The sequence below is a fragment of the Pungitius pungitius genome, chromosome 10 (assembly GCF_949316345.1).
Source record: "Pungitius pungitius chromosome 10, fPunPun2.1, whole genome shotgun sequence".
Taxonomy (NCBI): Eukaryota; Metazoa; Chordata; class Actinopteri; order Perciformes; family Gasterosteidae; genus Pungitius; species Pungitius pungitius.
The window spans coordinates 18,925,036-18,940,813 of NC_084909.1; the positions used below are offsets into that span (position 1 = coordinate 18,925,036).

Consider the following 15,778-nt stretch of genomic DNA (forward strand, 5'->3'; position numbering starts at 1 on the left):
CGGATAACCGATCGGTATTTCGAAGGAACACAATCGACCAATCACCGCCGAGCACCGGGCTCACCGCCGAAGAAGTCGTGCTTTCCGGTGCGACCTCAACGTCACATCCGTTTTTTCGATGCTGAATGTTGGAGTGCGATGGCGGCGTGCCGGGGATCCTCGTCGAAATGGTTTTTCACCCGGGAGCAGCTCGAAACCACGCCGTCCCGCCGATTTGGAGTAGAACCGGACCGAGAGCTCTCCTACCGACAACAAGCTGCGAATCTGATCCAAGATATGGGCCAGAGACTCAACGTGTATCCTTTGTAAACAAACGTCTGGCTCGACCAGGCTGGAAGTAGACATGGCGCTAAGACAACCATTCGCATTGGGCCCGATACCGCTTGCGAGTTTTCAGCGACGTGCTTGGTTTAATTAGCAAGAGCTTCAATTCTTCGACATGTTAGTTTTGCTTTTGTGTTTGCCTAAAATACTGTTTAACTGTGGAGTTCTTCACGTGGAATGTCGGTATCCTATGATTTATGTTCAACGTTAGCTGTAAGCTAATATAGCATGCTAACTTGCTAGCTGTGGGTCGACGTTCAAAGGGCCATCAGGCATGCAGCTGTTGCTATCCCCGTGTCGCCTGGATGTCTTAAGCTCTGGCGGATTCAGTGATCGAAAAACGAGACGTTACCTTGAAATACTCAAGCTGAACTTCATAGTTGTACGACAAGTTGTTAGTTTTTTCTTTACTAAGTTAACACACCCGGCGCTATCTCAAACCTAGCTTAAATCACGTTCGCGTTAGCTAGCCTGCTGTACAAAATGTCCTTTGCTCAGCTGTTGAAGCGTTCCTTGAATGTTACTTGGTTCTTTTAATTATTTCTAAACATTTGTTTAGTGCGAATTCACTTGATATGTGGTATATTGACCGATTTATTTGTTTGCTCTGATCTTGGCAGTGTAAGTTTCTCTCAAACATTTCCCTTGACCTAAACTCCCAGTTCTCAATTAACAATAAATACAGCTATTGTTTACATGCATAGGTTTTATATGCACCACTCTTTCACCAAATTCCATAGGAATGTAAGTATTCTGTTACATAACACCGTTATTGACAAACGAGAATCGTGTCTTTGGTTAATTTCCTATGTAAAATGTATCCTTGCAATTTTGCAGATCATATCTCCAACCACCCTATTCCTGGCCGCGAAAGTGGAAGAGCAACCCCGAAAACTCGAGCATGTCATCAAAGTTGCACACGCTTGCCTAAATCCTCAAGAACCACCTCTAGACACGAAGAGTAATGTAAGTTCGGGGAAATCTAGACATTGTGTGGTCGAGAGTATTTTTTTTCTTTTTTCCCTCTTCGCTTTTGTCTTTCCAGTCCTCTCAGTGGTCATGGCGTCCCTTATGTTTAAATGGCTGTGCCAAATTCCTTTACCAAGGGCTTTATTTGAACTGCCATAGCCTGCTGTGGGTTTGTACCACACAGCTACACCTCTGGAGGCTTTCAAACCAAAGTACATAGTAAAATGAGCCTCTCTGTTTGGAGTTTTTGGCCATTTTTAAATCCGTTGTTAGGGGCAGAGATAATAGACTCATTACAATTGTGTTGTAATGACTGTCTATCAAACTTCAGGCATACCTCCAGCAAGCTCAAGAGCTGGTGATACTTGAATCCATAGTGCTGCAGACCCTGGGTAAGTAGTGGTGACTGGAGTGGATGACTTAAGAGAGATAGCATTTTATCATTATCTCTGGCATATCTTTATCACTAAGGGAGTAGTGCTATTGATTACTGTTGACTTTATTTTTAACAGCCTGTTAAGGAAAATGTTTTATCTGCGGCTGTATGGGTATCTTGTCTCGTGCATATTTTCAAGAAATCGTGTAACGGTGACATGTCATTCTGTCATTACAGACATTGGTCATGGAACATGGTATCGATTTGACTGTGGAATTTTTAATTTGATTTTTTTTTTTTTAGTTTAATTTCCCTGCTGGGCAGCATTTTGTGTTCACTTATTAAGTTCAATCCTTTCATCCAAAGAGAAAGTGATCTGCAGAATGCCTATATGAATGGATAAAAATGGTTCCACTATTCCCATTTGCCAAATTGATACCTACAAGAATCTGAATTCACGGCCCTAAAATGCATCTTTTGGTGTATTTTCGTTTAATCATAAAATGACATGTCACCTCCCAACTGTCTCTGTGTTGAACTCACCTGTCATGTATTTTGTTCCAGGCTTTGAAATTACTATTGATCACCCACACACTGATGTGGTGAAATGTTCCCAGCTAGTGCGAGGTAGAGGCTTCCTTCTTTGCTCTTTGTGCCCTCTGCTCTGATTTGTCCCACCTCAAACATGGGTTTGGGAGGGGGGTGAAAACCGTGCTGACTTAATGGTTACATAACCACACACACACACACCTTGCTCTTTTGATGACTTTCATGAGTTCATTCTATGGCACATACACAACATTTGCTTATGCGTATTGGGCCAAGTCCAAGACTTTGATTCATTTAGGTGGGGATTTGCCATTTTTCATCCGAAAAACGGCACCCCTTAAATTTGTTTGTGGTTGACATGGCTAAATAAAAAAAACTCTGACTTAATTCATTTGAAAAATCTCAAGCTTGCTGCAAGTTTATCAAGAGTCTGTGCGTAGCTTGTTTTTTTTAGTTTGTCTTGGCTTTGGCTTAATCAGTCCAACATTCACTTCTATCCTAATGATGATGATGATGATGAGATGCTTTGGGCTTGCCAAAAATGTTAATCCCCTCCCCTTTTCTTTCTTCTTCTGTCTCTTCTCTTACAGCAAGCAAGGATCTGGCACAGACTTCCTATTTCATGGCTACCAACAGGTTGTTATCCTGCCCCTCCTTTGTTGCACTTTGACTGCACACCATAGCTTCCTGTAATGCAGGTTACCCTCTCAGTGTCCAACGGGCCCTAGTTGCGCTGGTGGTTGTTGGGATGCTTGCCTCCTCCCCCGTGGCTCCCCTCCCTCGTTCAAAGGGAGCGGGACAGGGTGGCTTTTAGCATTACCGGCCCCAGTTGCAGTGCGGTGTATTGTACAAGGGACCACATGTTGGCACAGATGGGTTGAATGCAAGGTGTGAAGTGTAGTGGTGCGCTTGAAACCCACATGTTTGTTCGGTTGCGAAAAAGTGCATAATTCTAAAAGAAAGACACTTTGGTAGCCTGAATAGCAGCTAAAGGTTTCACAGATGTAAACATTTCTCGTAGAGGTGCTTCTGGTAAGTAACACAAATACATTTTTTTAAATGTTCTTTTTCATATCCATTTGTTCAAAATGCATTATATCCAATATTTCTCACCTTCTGTCTTGCCAAGCTCATTTCCTAGCTTTTCTACAACATTGTTTTGTACATGTTACAGCTCATGTGAAACGTGACATGAAAGATCATAACCCATTAAGGACCTGCAGAATTTGATGAGTTGTACTGATAAATATGTATGGGGGGGAGAATATGATCAATTCTATAGCGGGGACAAAACCTTCTCCTTGTCTTGTAGGTAGAGAGTCGGGTCCTTAAAGGGTTTGGTTTTGGTCAGTGGTGGAATGGAACTCTTATTACTTCTATTGAGTTGACTATTTATGAATGCTAAATGTGAGCGTTGTTTTAAGTATTCTACGAAACTGACTTTTACCAAGAGTTCAGGCATAAGCCGTTAATGAGAATCTTCACTCCTAATACGAACATCAATGGATCTGAGAAACCTCTCAATCTAATGAAAAGCTTTTATTTATTGATTAATCATTGTTTCACCATAGGTTTTCCAGGACAATTGTACACTTTAATGATTACTTTTACCTATCAATCGTTGTAGGTCATATTGGCTATGATATTTAAATGTAGTAAAGTTTTCAGTATTGAGCCCATGTCTGTCTCGCCCTGACACGGCAGCACTGGTGCCTGGTTGTGTCCATTGAGCACTGGGCCCACTAGGTCTATTCCCAGTGACCCGTACAGAGCAGGTTGTAGGAGCAGCCCCTCGTTTGTTAGCTGTCCAATGATGCAACTTCCCGGTGTGGCCCCAGTGTTCAATGCCTCACAATGGGATCACACATGGCCCCTCCCCATTCCTCACCCTGTGTTTCAACATTTAAACCAGCCAGGGTTCATGAAATATTGTTTTCATGTGACACGGTTTAATGCTCACTTTTTAATGTGCAATGTGTTTTTGACATAAATCTTAAAGTTCATGGACTTATTGTGACCTGGTTTTGAAATCACAAACTGACTTAATCACAAAGTTTGTGTGTATACCATTGAATGATGGCTTTGTTTTTGCAACCAATGGCTACAGTCGATTAAAACGGTCCGCTCCCTCTTTTGTTTCTTTTTTTCTACATGTGTGGGACCAATCGGGACGACGCCTGGCCTAAATCAACTCGCTTGCATTCCTACGCCCACGCATATGTGACACATTCACCCTGTCCTACAAACACACACCTATAACACCCCCCCCCGCCCCCCCAACTGACTGCAGTCTGCACCTCACCACCTTCTGCCTCCAGTACAAACCAACCGTAATCTCCTGCGTATGCATCCACCTTGCATGCAAGTGGTCCAACTGGGAGATCCCAGTTTCCACTGATGGAAAACACTGGTGGGAGTACGTGGACAACTCTGTCACCCTCGAGCTGCTGGATGGTGAGATTAAATCGATGCATTTTACTTCAATTACATGGTGGTCCTTTCCCACATCTCACTGTTTTCTTAAATTATGGAAGTACTGGATTTACAATAATTTAAGCAGGGTACATTTGATGGTCAGGTCATGTTTAATGATAACTCTCGTCCTCTACTTGCAGAGTTGACCCACGAGTTTCTGCAGATTCTGGAGAAGACGCCGAGCCGCTTAAAAAGGATACGCAACTGGAGGGTAAGATTCACTCTTTAATGCATGGCAAGACATCTCTGCCTAAGATTGGCATGTATCAAACTACATAGCCCTGCCGAATTTTCTTTTGAAAGTATAGTAACTATATGAATCACACCCCAGTTTGTCAGACGGCCACATGGCCACATGTTAGTGGCACTGCAACGTTCACAGAAATCTCCCCACTTCATTCATCGATTTGTTTGGCCTTTAAACCTCCTTCAGATGGCACACTACCAACTAAATCAACCTCTTCTGTCCCCTAGGCAACACAAGCCGCCAAAAAGCCAAAGGGCGACAGCTCTCAGTTGACAGACAACCCGTTCCCTGGGCCTTCCATGCTCCAAGATCATGGTGATGGAACACTCTCTGCAACCACAGGTTTCTCAAAAGCCGGCGTTGCTTTCAGCGTGGCCATGCCCGGCCAGTCCAGAGACGCACCCCTGTCCCTGGACGCTCTGGCCGGGACGTACAACCCGGCGAGCCACAGCGAGTGGCCCCTGGTCAACCAGAGCCAAGCAGGTTACCCTTCCACCTGCATTAAACAGGAACCCCTCAGCATCCCTCTCCAAGATCCCGCCCTGTCCTTGCAGACCTCCGCTTCCTCCTTGCTTCAGAATCCGCCGACATTCAAGACTGAGAAAGCGCTGGACTTCATCGCTGTCAAACAGGAACCAAAGGGGGGCGGCGGGAGCGGAGCGGGCAAGCAGTCGGCCTACGCTCCATCCGCTCAGCCTCCCCCGCCCCCGCCGTCTCTAGCTCAGAAGCTGTCTCTGGACAAATACAGAGAGAAACATGCTGCGGAGCTGGCAGTCTCTGGGCACAAACGCAGTCAGGACCAGTATTTGGGAATAATGGATTTTGATACCAGGGGAGATATGTTATCTTCCTCTTCTACCTATGCATCATCCACTTCTGTGAGCCACGTAGACCATAGAAAGCATTCGCAACCCCCCACCAACTCTGCCTCCCCGCTGAAAATGAAAGTCCCCTCCTCCTCGACCTCAGGGCAAGATAGGCGCCATCACGGTGACAAGCGGGACAAAGGCTCGCTCAAGCTCCGCCTCGCCGTCCCCGGGTCTGGCGGCGGCCCCCAGCTGGATCGAGGTGGCCAACCGATCAAAGATGAGCTTAAGATGAAGATAAAGGTCTCATCGTCCGAGCGCCACAGCTCATCGGATGAGGGCGTGGCCAACATTATCAAGAGTAAACATTCCAGCCCCGTGGTGAGTAAGGAGAAACACCACCGCGCAGCAGATCAAAGCCTCCATCGCCACCACAAGCACGGTCACTCGCACGCGCATAGCGGGAACGGTGGGGCCGGCCCCCCTCTGCGGGGCCCCCCGGGACTGGTCGGCATGGACGCGATACTTCCCCCCGGATCCGCCTCTTTGTCTTCGGCACGCAAGAGGGCGTACCTCGAGGCCGGCCACAACCACCACCCTTCCTCCTCATTCTCCAAAGTGAGCAAAATCTCCAAGGGTGGCACTGGTGCTGCAGGTACTACATCTTTTTCTCACCCCTTTTCTCCTCCTGGCTCCTCTCCTGTACTGCAGTGTGTCTCGTCTGGCTTGCAGCTCTGTGGCTAAACCCACCCTGCCCCGCCCCCCCCCTCCCTCTCTCCCTCCCATCTTCCTCCCTCCTTCTTATTCTTGTTTCTCCTCCTCCCCTCCTGTCATACCCAGGTGGGCTGCGGACCTCTCAGCAGTACCCTCCTCCTAGCGAATCGCCACATGAGGTGGGAGAGCAGAGACACTGAGTCCACCGCTCTGCAGCCATGGCCCGCCCATGGAAATGGCAACAGGCTACCCATACCGCTCAGACTATGCTCACCTACGTGTTAAGTGCCCTAAGGATATGATAAACCCTTTACCGAAAGGTGGAATAAAAACTTATCTTACCATAAAGAAAGATGAGTATTGTTGGACATCTCAATTTCTAAGAGACAAGAAAGATGGAAAGAATTATGCTTCCTGACTGTCAGATCTCTGGGCCGAGGCGCTCAGGGCGCTCTGTCCGTTAGTGTTGAATCGCTGCTTGGTTCTCCTTCCTCCTCCTCAGTCTAGGAACGTGCAAAAGTGTGTTACCACCACTGTGGGAACGTCTTCCCTGCATTTGAGATCTCCACATGGGAAAAAAAGTATTGCAAGTACTATAAGAGGCATGGAATGTGCACCCTTTTGCATTTGTCTTTGTCTGTCTTTTTTTTTTTTTAAGTAATTTAATTGAACCACATTTCCACAGTTCTATGGAGGAAGCCAGTGGCCAGCTGGAGATGAGTTCAACAGTGTTTGCTGGCATTCCATTTAGTACGGTTTATGGATGCATTTTTTTATTTTTTAGGTGTAAAGTTTCATCTCCTCAATTTCTTTCTCGTTGTGATTTCTTTTTATACTTCAGTACTGTGCGTATGATTTGCATGTTTCAATCATCAAAGGGATTTAAAGGAATGCGTACTTGCTGTTTACAGAGAGTGGAGATAAATGTACATACGTTTTTGTATGTTAAAAGAAAAGAAGAAAAAAAGCTATACCATGACTACTCAGGTTTGGAGCTGCTTGTAAGTATAACAAGATAAATATGATACCTATAAAAGACTCTTATTTTGTTGCTTAATGGATTGGGCGTCATCGGGTGAATGATTGCAGCATTCCAGTGTGTGTGTGTGTGTGTGTCCTTCTACCAACCCTCCTACGGGGGGGGGGGGGGGGGGGGGGGGGGTTGTACTGTGCTTATTCATCACAGGGAACATTAGTTGATGCCCTCAATAACACGGGCACATTTACCACCTAGTTATCACATCAGAGCCATGCAATTTGTACCAAGACCTCTAAGTTGACCTTAAGCTGAATGCCAAAGGTTTTGCCTCATAAGAAAGAAAAAAAAAACTGACAAGACCGTAGTGCGCTATTAAAGTTTACATAACCCTCCTTTACTTTGAAGTGCATCAGACATCATTTTAGGACATGAAGCTGTAGATGTCAGCAGGGGATTCATCATTCTTTAACATAGTATTGAATAGTGCAAAATGACCCTTGCTGGCTCAGTTCCATCCCTGAACAGTTGACCTGCTGAACATAGTTGGGAAACAAAGTATCTGCAGTGTGGATGTCCCTTAGTTTTCCTTGTTTTTCCTGATTTACGTTTCCAGCCATGTATCATTTCAAACACGTCGCTCGCACTCTCTCAACAGTTTCATATATTAAACTATATTGTTCCCAAATGTTGACCTGACTGCCCTCTCTGTTCCTGAGCGGGTTATTCAAAATACTTGATCCTGAGGCAGTTTAGACCCGTTAGGGTTTGACAGTTGGGCGTAAGGAGGAAGAGCAGATGTGTGTAACCCACTTGTTGCATCTTTTTTTTTCATTTTACTATTACAAATAAACTTCAAAGTTGCCACTACCCTGACACGGTATAAACGATTGTTGCTGCGGTTGTTTTATTGTGCATTATCCATGTTTGTAGTTAATAATGAAGGAAATTCGGTGTTTTGAATAGCACACATTCTTATAGCAATGTCAAAATATTACCACTTTCATGTCTCTTGGTTACAATTTCACACTGGTTAACTCAGATCAGTGGAAAGCAAATAGGATGTATTTTACCTTTTCATGTAAACGTGTTGCAATATGGGTTTTTCCAAAATGTACATAAATCACAGAGCAGAGAACTAGTTCTAATTACCATAAGATTGGCACATTTATAGAATTTCTATGAAAAGAAATTATTCAGTGTATTACAAAAAATGATTCACATTTTATAGGTTTTATTACTAAGTGTATAAAAGTACTCCTGTAGTTATTTAAATGTTACCTTAAGGATCCTGTTACTACAGATGAAACTCAAAAAATGAGAACATCGTGCAAAAGCTCATTACTTTCAGTAATTAAACTTAAAAGGTGAAACTAATTAGTATGTGTTAATTATATAGCCATAATCATCAAAATTATATCAAATAAAGCCTTGAAATATCTCACTTTGCAGGTAATGAGTCTATGTAATATATTAGTTTCACCTTTTAAGTTTAATTACTGAAAGTAATGAGCTTTTGCGCAATTTTTAGAATTTCACCTGTATATTATTTTTGTTGCATTTCAAAATTCTCATCCACACTACTTGTGCATCGCTGGGGATACCTGGCAGACTATAATCAGTCTTAATTTAACTCAACCTTTGTGTCTAAGGGTAACCTAACCACAGAGTCCCTCTGGGTGAGCACAGCAGTTCTTTGAGTGTCCTCCGGCCTCTCGTTTGGGGATGAATGAATGCTTCAGCAGCTGGTCTGCAGATGGCCGCAGTCTTTGGTCACTAGTGAGAGAGAGAGAACCAAATCAAATTCCCCCAAAAAACACTTAAAAGTAGTCAGATTTAGCTGTTTGACTCAATTAACTATAAACCTGAGAAATGATAGGGATTTGCCAGTTTGGACGGACCATGATGACAGATTTCACCTGGTCAAGCATATTTTCACAAAATTCCTGGCGGGATCCGAAAAGCCAGTTGGCAAGGTGGGCATCGACCCTCTCCGAGCACCGATGTAGAACAAGGCGGCCATCTTGTCCATGTGCGCCAGCGGTGGTTTCCCTGTGGCCATCTCAAACACTGTGCAACCCACGCTCCATATGTCCGACTTCCTGCCATATCCGGTCTCACTGATGACCTGGGGAGTGGATCGGACCAAACGGGTAAGAAGAAAGTCACACTCAAAGGCTTGCAAAGTTGTGCGATAGTTGCACTGTTTGACCACACAACAATATCGTCCACCCGGAGGGTCCCCCGACGAATACCAGGATTCAAACTGTTTTGTCTATAGAGCACACTCGCAGTGACAAATAGCGTAATAAACTATGCCATATTTTTGTTCAAGCAATCCCCTTAGCTCTGCTTGTAGCCATGCGTATGGTTTCAATTGTTGCCACATTTGACAACATTTTCACAATTCTTATTTCTATTTCTAGCTGTTCCATGTCGGTGCAAACGGGACACTTAAATAAAAAAAATCCCCAAATAAAACAACACTTTCTCTGGCTGCAGATCCCAAAACGGACTCCCTGACAGTTCCGTGCATTTAGAGTTTGCACAAAGCCTCTCAGCCATCATCTAGGAGCAGTTCACACTGCGTTCTAGAGCTAGGTGGCCTCTCGCATGAGGCCTTTGTTTAGGGAGCCTTTAAACAACAATGACGAAGAGGCCATCTCCACGCATCTACCTCCGGTGCCATCCAGTAAGGTGTGCCGTGGACAGACTTGAGCAGATCTGCGCTGTGGCTGGCGCTGTGGTTCAGCCAGCTGAGGCGGCGCGCACAGCCAAAGTCTATCAGCTTGATGACGCCAGTGGGCATCAGCATGACGTTGTTGCCCTTCAAGTCGCGATGAATCACCCTGTTCAGGTGAAGGTAGGCCACCCCGTCAAGGATCTGATGGGTGTATAGAGCCAGGACGCGCTCTGGCAGAGGACCAAACCTGAGGGCAGTACAAGGACTAGTGTCATCAGGACAGACCCGTTATTGTTATTAAACCCTCAGATATTCTTCCAAAACTCAATGCCTCAACAGACTTCTGGGTAAGTTGTCAACCTGTGAAGGATGCTGGCGATGGATCCCCCCGGGATGTATTCCATGAAGATGGAAACCACATGCTGATACAGCGAGGTACCCAGAAAGCCCACGACGTTGGCATGTCTGAGGTTTTTCAGCAGCTCCACTTCCCGCTGCAGACGGCCGTACTCTGCTGCATTCGCGGGGTCCGGTTCGAGTGAGTCGAGGCTCACTTGTTTCACGGCGATCAGCTGGCCTCGACTGGTCAGGCCACAGTAGACCTGGTGAGGATGCAGCCAGAGTAAGATGAGCTGCTGCGGTAGCCTTACTTTTATCATCCTAAATGTTCACACTTACGATCCCATACGCGCCTCTGCCAAGTACTTCACCCTTTGTCCATGTGGTAGTGTCATTTACGACCAACCCACAGCCAAGCAGCGCAGCCCTGTCTATTGAATTATCCTGCAACAAAATACAGAAGCTTGTGTAATTGTAATGCGTGTGCCAGTATTGTAAACATGCATTGATTCCTTGTGTGGAGTAACACAAGAATATGAGTAGAAATAGGGTGTATATGTACGTTTACAAATCACTAATAAATTACTTTTGACCAGTAAAGTTTACCTCGAGAAGTGTCTTTCTTCCTGAAACATGATCATCTTCCCCGTTGAACTCAAGGACTTCAGGGCCTGTGGAGACACTCCTCTGGTCCAATGTGATCAGCTCCTCGGCCAGACACTGCAGCAGGTCATCGGTAAGTGGCCCGTCCCCCACCTCATCCAGGAACCTCTGGTAGACCGGTGACATGATGCTGTTACTGCTGCACGATGGCGTCCAGGTTGTGATCTTTGGCTGTTGGGGGCTTTGAGATGATAAGGGCTCAGGAGCCGGTCGGTCTGGGTCTCTGGTTTCTTGCATGTGTGGGCGACTGTCATCTTCCTGGTGAAATGAAGCTGCTGGCGCGGTCCATCTTTTGTCATTTGATTTGACAGCTTCTGACCCGTATCTAGAAAGAGTCTTCTCGATCGTAGACAACGCAGTTTCTGGAGCACTACTCTGACAAAGTCCAACATCTTTGGAAGGAACTAACTCGGCCTTTGTGTGTCCATCCTGCTTTACTCTGTGTGGGCCTTTCCTTGGAGCAGCTGCAAATGGAGGTTTCATCCCAGAGAATGCCAGTTTTGGTTTGCTTTTAGCTGAAATCACGACGCTCTCCTTGGGACTGCTCCTCCGCGCTTGTTTCGGCGGCCTGTGCTTGACTTCATGGCCCTGTTGTGTCTTCCTAGCCGGAGCAGACTGCACTTGTCTGCCCTTCACTTTCTCGCGGGAGCTGTGAACTTGTTCGTTATCATAGACGGGACCAGTAATCACCTCGTAAATGGCCAAAGCTTCACCCCCATTCTGTATCTCCTGGAACATGTCTCTGTAGGTGGTGAAGTCCGCAGTACATTTAGACCTCGAGGGCTCCGCTACACCGGGTCTCTTCAACTGCCCAATGCTCTTCAGCTCCTTCTCTGGTGCATGCTGTTGAGCTCTGTTTAGCTTGTCAGGATTGCCTCTTTTGCCCTGATAAGAAATCTTCTTTCGTGGTGACGGGGTGCCAATGTGACAGTGAACACTTTTAACAGAATTTAGCCTTGACTTGAGGTTTTTGACTGTCTCTCCGCTAATTATCAGCTCGGGGCCATTCCTTGTTTTGTCTTTACCTTGCGTTGAGCTCTTCACATTACTTTCTGACTTGTTCCGATTGAGATTGCTTTGATTTTTTTGTGCGAGCACGCTTAAGGACTGCTGGGTAGTTAGAATGACGGCTCTTAGTTCACTTTTCACGCTGGTTCTTCTGTCGTTGTTCAGGACAGGCTTTAAAGTCCTCAACCTCCTCTCATCTCCCCTGGTATCTGTATCTGTCCGTGGAAGGGTTCTAGCTGGAGTAAACAACTCAATTGCCTTATCCGTAGAGACGGAGGGTAGCTTTTCATCCTCCCCAGGAGGGATTGTATCATCTGCCCTTGCTTCCTCACAACAGGAATCCCTTATTGCTTTTCTTGAGGGTTGTATATGCTGCAGGTCGATCCTGTAAGTACCTCCACAGGCTGCAATAGCTTCACCGTGGTTGTTATTCATGAGGAAAAGGATCCCATGACTGCTCTTGGTGTCAGGCTTTGGGGTGCAGCCCAAATTATTTTTTTTCTCCTTACACTCAGATGTGATGGATAATTCCTCATTTACAGTATCCTCTTGTTGTGCATACTGATATTTAACAACAGAGCCATTGGTGGCCTCACAGTGAGAGTTTGTACCATCGATAGGCTCTCCATCCAGACCATGTGCCAACCTGTGGATGGGTGGAAGGCTACTGGTCTTTGAGAGAACTTCAAAATGCTGCTGTGTCTCCCCAACCTCAGTGCAGCTCACGTTCTTCAAATGTCTGTCTCCAATTAACTTCATACTTCTTGTCCCTGAAGCTTCCACACACACATCGCTCTCATCTTCCTCATCCTCCAGGTCGCATGAACTTTGGCTGCTGGATCCACTTTCCTCACTTCCACCCTTAGTAATAAGGAGGCCAGTGCGTGGGCTGCCCCAGATCAGCCTCTCTCTCCTCAGCCAGGTCCTGGAGCAAAGGGCGCTCCGGCTGATGGGCTTCAGGGGAACACGGTGCTTTAGCACCGGCAGAGAAGCAATGTCCCCGGGTCGGCTGTTTAGAGGGGCCAACAGCTTGGGCATTCTGGGATGCGGCGCCAGCAAAGGTCCCTGCGGGAATCGGCACAGAATACAGACATTGATTGTTATTCAACGGTCAGGAGTTGTGAGGTAGACCAGTTGTTTTATGGAAAGATACGAAAAATTCCGTCAGTGTGACAAGACAAAAGGTCACGGTGATATAATTGAAATTCACCTTTTGCTCATTTACAGTGTCTTGGAAGACCAGGCCTGCGTACAGGAAGAGATTGTATGATTTACAAAGACATCTGTATCAGCAAACAAAAAAAATATTGATTTGAACACATCGAAAGCAGGACAACAAAAAACAAAAAAACACGCTAACACTGATGACTCTACTCCTGTGACCATTAGATCATGGCCACCCATCTGCTGCTGGCTCGCTCCTCGTAGCTAGTGTTGCAAATGAAGTAATGTTCTGTTCACTAAAAAGTTTTTCTGCTCGAAGCTTGAGACAAAGTGACAGAAACAAGTCAATTTGATCATTTGGATTAGTGCTCAATTTGCATATAAATGCGTATATATGCGTATAAAAATGTAAGACATCTAATCTACAAACAACACTGCTTTGCAATTTAAATAAGTATTATAATATAAGTCAAATGTTTGACAACAGAGTTACATACGGGTCTGAATGTGTGCTCTGGCCTGCATCACAGTGGTTGAGCACAGCGGTTCCATGATGCTGGGGGCTGAACGGCTGAGCTGCCTGGGCTCGGCTACGGACAGCGGGGCGATGGAGGGTGGAGATGCAGCGACCACACCCCTTGTGCTCTGCCTGTGGGGGGGGGACAACTCCAATTCAGGCTGGTTGTGTTGTGTTTTGTGCAGCTTCCGAATAAGAAAAGGGACGTCTATTCCATTCAAAAGTTTGATTTCCGACTGTCACGATACTCTTATTATTATGTACTCTTTTATGTGTTGTTGCACATTGACACATTCTACTGTTGAATGGTGTTTCTGAAGCAATGGCATAAGCCTCAATATTGAGTCCAGCCACAGCATTTACCTGTTTTTGGGGGGAGCCGGCATGCAAGCGGTCCTGGTACTCCGCAAACCAGGTAAGGGAGCAGAATCCAGATGGCTGCAGCGTCGGCTGCTGTCTCCCAGGCTCGGTAGGGACAAACCTCCTCTCCTGAGCCGCAGACCAGAGAACACAGAGAGGTGTGTGCTTAACTTTTCCTTCAACAAGAGGAGAGGATGTACTGCGGGGCAGTCTACTGGTGCTCAGATGAGAAGAATGCAGATTGCTTTTATTGCTTTGTGCTGAGCTGAACATAATGCCAACAGCACCATATCGCCTCCCATCTCTCTCTACATTGCTGGGAGCCGGTGGTATGAAATCAGAGACCTGCTCAAAGACCTTTATTCTCCTTGGAGAGCTTGGAGCTTATTCGGTGGCGAGAGCGCCACATAGCAGACAATGAGCCGATTCACCCAAGCCCCGTTTCTCTCCCCCTCTGTGCCTCCCTCTCCCCTGTGCTTCCAACCTGTTTGAGCAGAACAGCTTGTCCTCTGGACACGGTGACAGGTGCCTGCATACAGGACGGGACGGTAACCAGATAGGATACCATTCTACTGGTTGGTGAAAAGCAAGAGGCAGTTGTTTACTGTCCTGGGGAGACTGTGTGTGTCGGGGGGGGGGGCAGAGCGTTAACTGTCCGCGCAAAGAGTGTTTGTGGGTACACGCAAGGACAGATGTGGATGTCTGCACTGTCCACACGATCGGCGAAATGCCATCAGCTTGGGGATTATCTCTCTTTTCAGCAAGTACAGCTCAAGGGAATGTGTGTGTACAGTGTGTGTGTGTGTGTGTACAGTGTGTGTGTACAGTGTGTGTGTGTGTGTGTACAGTGTGTGTGTGTGTGTGTGTGTGCGTGTGTGTGTGTGTGTGTGTGTAAGAAAGAGACGTCCACCTGCTTCCCCTCTCGGCCTCCTTGTGTGCCTGCCTGATGTCTGTCAGTGTTTCCATGGTGTTCTGGAAACAGAGGGGGTTTCCCCTATCTGCTACACACACACACACACACACACACACACACACACACACACACACACACACAAACAACCTGAATCCATCATATTCTCTTCTCAAAAACACATTGAATTCCGAGTTAATACATTTCTGGCCCAAAAGAAGCCAAATAATGTCGTCTTCATCCGGCCCATTTAATCAGACAAGTAAACGGCGACAAAGAGAAAACGCTCACATCCCAGATAACGAAAAACACATCATATAGAACATATTCACCGTCAATAATAGTATACAACATATTATTGTTATTACACGTAAGAGAGAAAACAACGTCACCTGTTTCTGAGCCGTTTGGTCCACTCTGCCTCCATGGCAAGACTTGAATTACTTGAATTTACTCAGAGAGCTCGTCCCTCTGTTTGCTTCATACTGACGGTTGTACCGGTATTCTGTTGGGATTCTGCTGGTATTCTGTTGGAATTCTGCTGGTATTCTGTTGGAATTCTGCTGGTATTCTGTTGGGATTCTGCTGGTATTCTGTTGGAATTCTGCTGGTATTCTGCTGGTATTCTGCTGGTATTCTGGCAGCGTCAGTCCTTCTTTTGGAGATCTGCTCAGTCCTCTCTGCGTCTCAACCCACGA

The 15,778-nt window shown here is 46.1% G+C and overlaps 2 protein-coding genes across 6 annotated transcripts; one reads left to right on the plus strand and one right to left on the minus strand.

Annotated features, from left to right (window-relative positions):
• The first annotated feature begins 77 nt into the window (after positions 1–77).
• On the plus strand, positions 78–7,496 carry ccnt2a (cyclin T2a). 5 transcript variants are annotated; one of them, XM_037487991.2, is made up of 10 exons: positions 87–296; positions 987–1,068; positions 1,162–1,290; positions 1,625–1,685; positions 2,234–2,296; positions 2,809–2,854; positions 4,509–4,672; positions 4,834–4,904; positions 5,168–6,401; positions 6,587–7,496. In XM_037487991.2, exons 1-10 carry the CDS (start codon positions 139–141, stop codon positions 6,658–6,660), a joined length of 2,082 nt encoding a protein of 693 aa, XP_037343888.1. In that variant the 5' UTR covers positions 87–138; the 3' UTR covers positions 6,661–7,496. The 5 variants fall into 5 exon arrangements, 4 of the variants coding, with proteins under 4 accessions (XP_062421230.1, XP_037343892.1, XP_037343888.1 ...); XR_005121512.2 differs by lacking the exons at positions 4,834–4,904; positions 5,168–6,401; positions 6,587–7,496 and having other exon boundaries at positions 85–296; positions 2,809–3,250; positions 4,509–4,649; XM_037487995.2 differs by lacking the exons at positions 4,509–4,672; positions 4,834–4,904; positions 5,168–6,401; positions 6,587–7,496 and having other exon boundaries at positions 85–296; positions 2,809–4,492.
• A 424-nt stretch (positions 7,497–7,920) lies between these two features.
• Positions 7,921–15,778, minus strand: map3k19 (mitogen-activated protein kinase kinase kinase 19). The gene is made up of 11 exons (XM_037487985.2): positions 15,473–15,778; positions 15,081–15,168; positions 14,174–14,299; positions 13,791–13,942; positions 13,340–13,374; positions 11,065–13,194; positions 10,798–10,902; positions 10,480–10,721; positions 10,114–10,366; positions 9,356–9,564; positions 7,921–9,212 (listed from the first exon to the last, which is right to left on the minus strand). Exons 2-11 carry the CDS (start codon positions 15,134–15,136, stop codon positions 9,095–9,097), a joined length of 3,426 nt encoding a protein of 1,141 aa, XP_037343882.2. The 5' UTR covers positions 15,137–15,168; positions 15,473–15,778; the 3' UTR covers positions 7,921–9,094.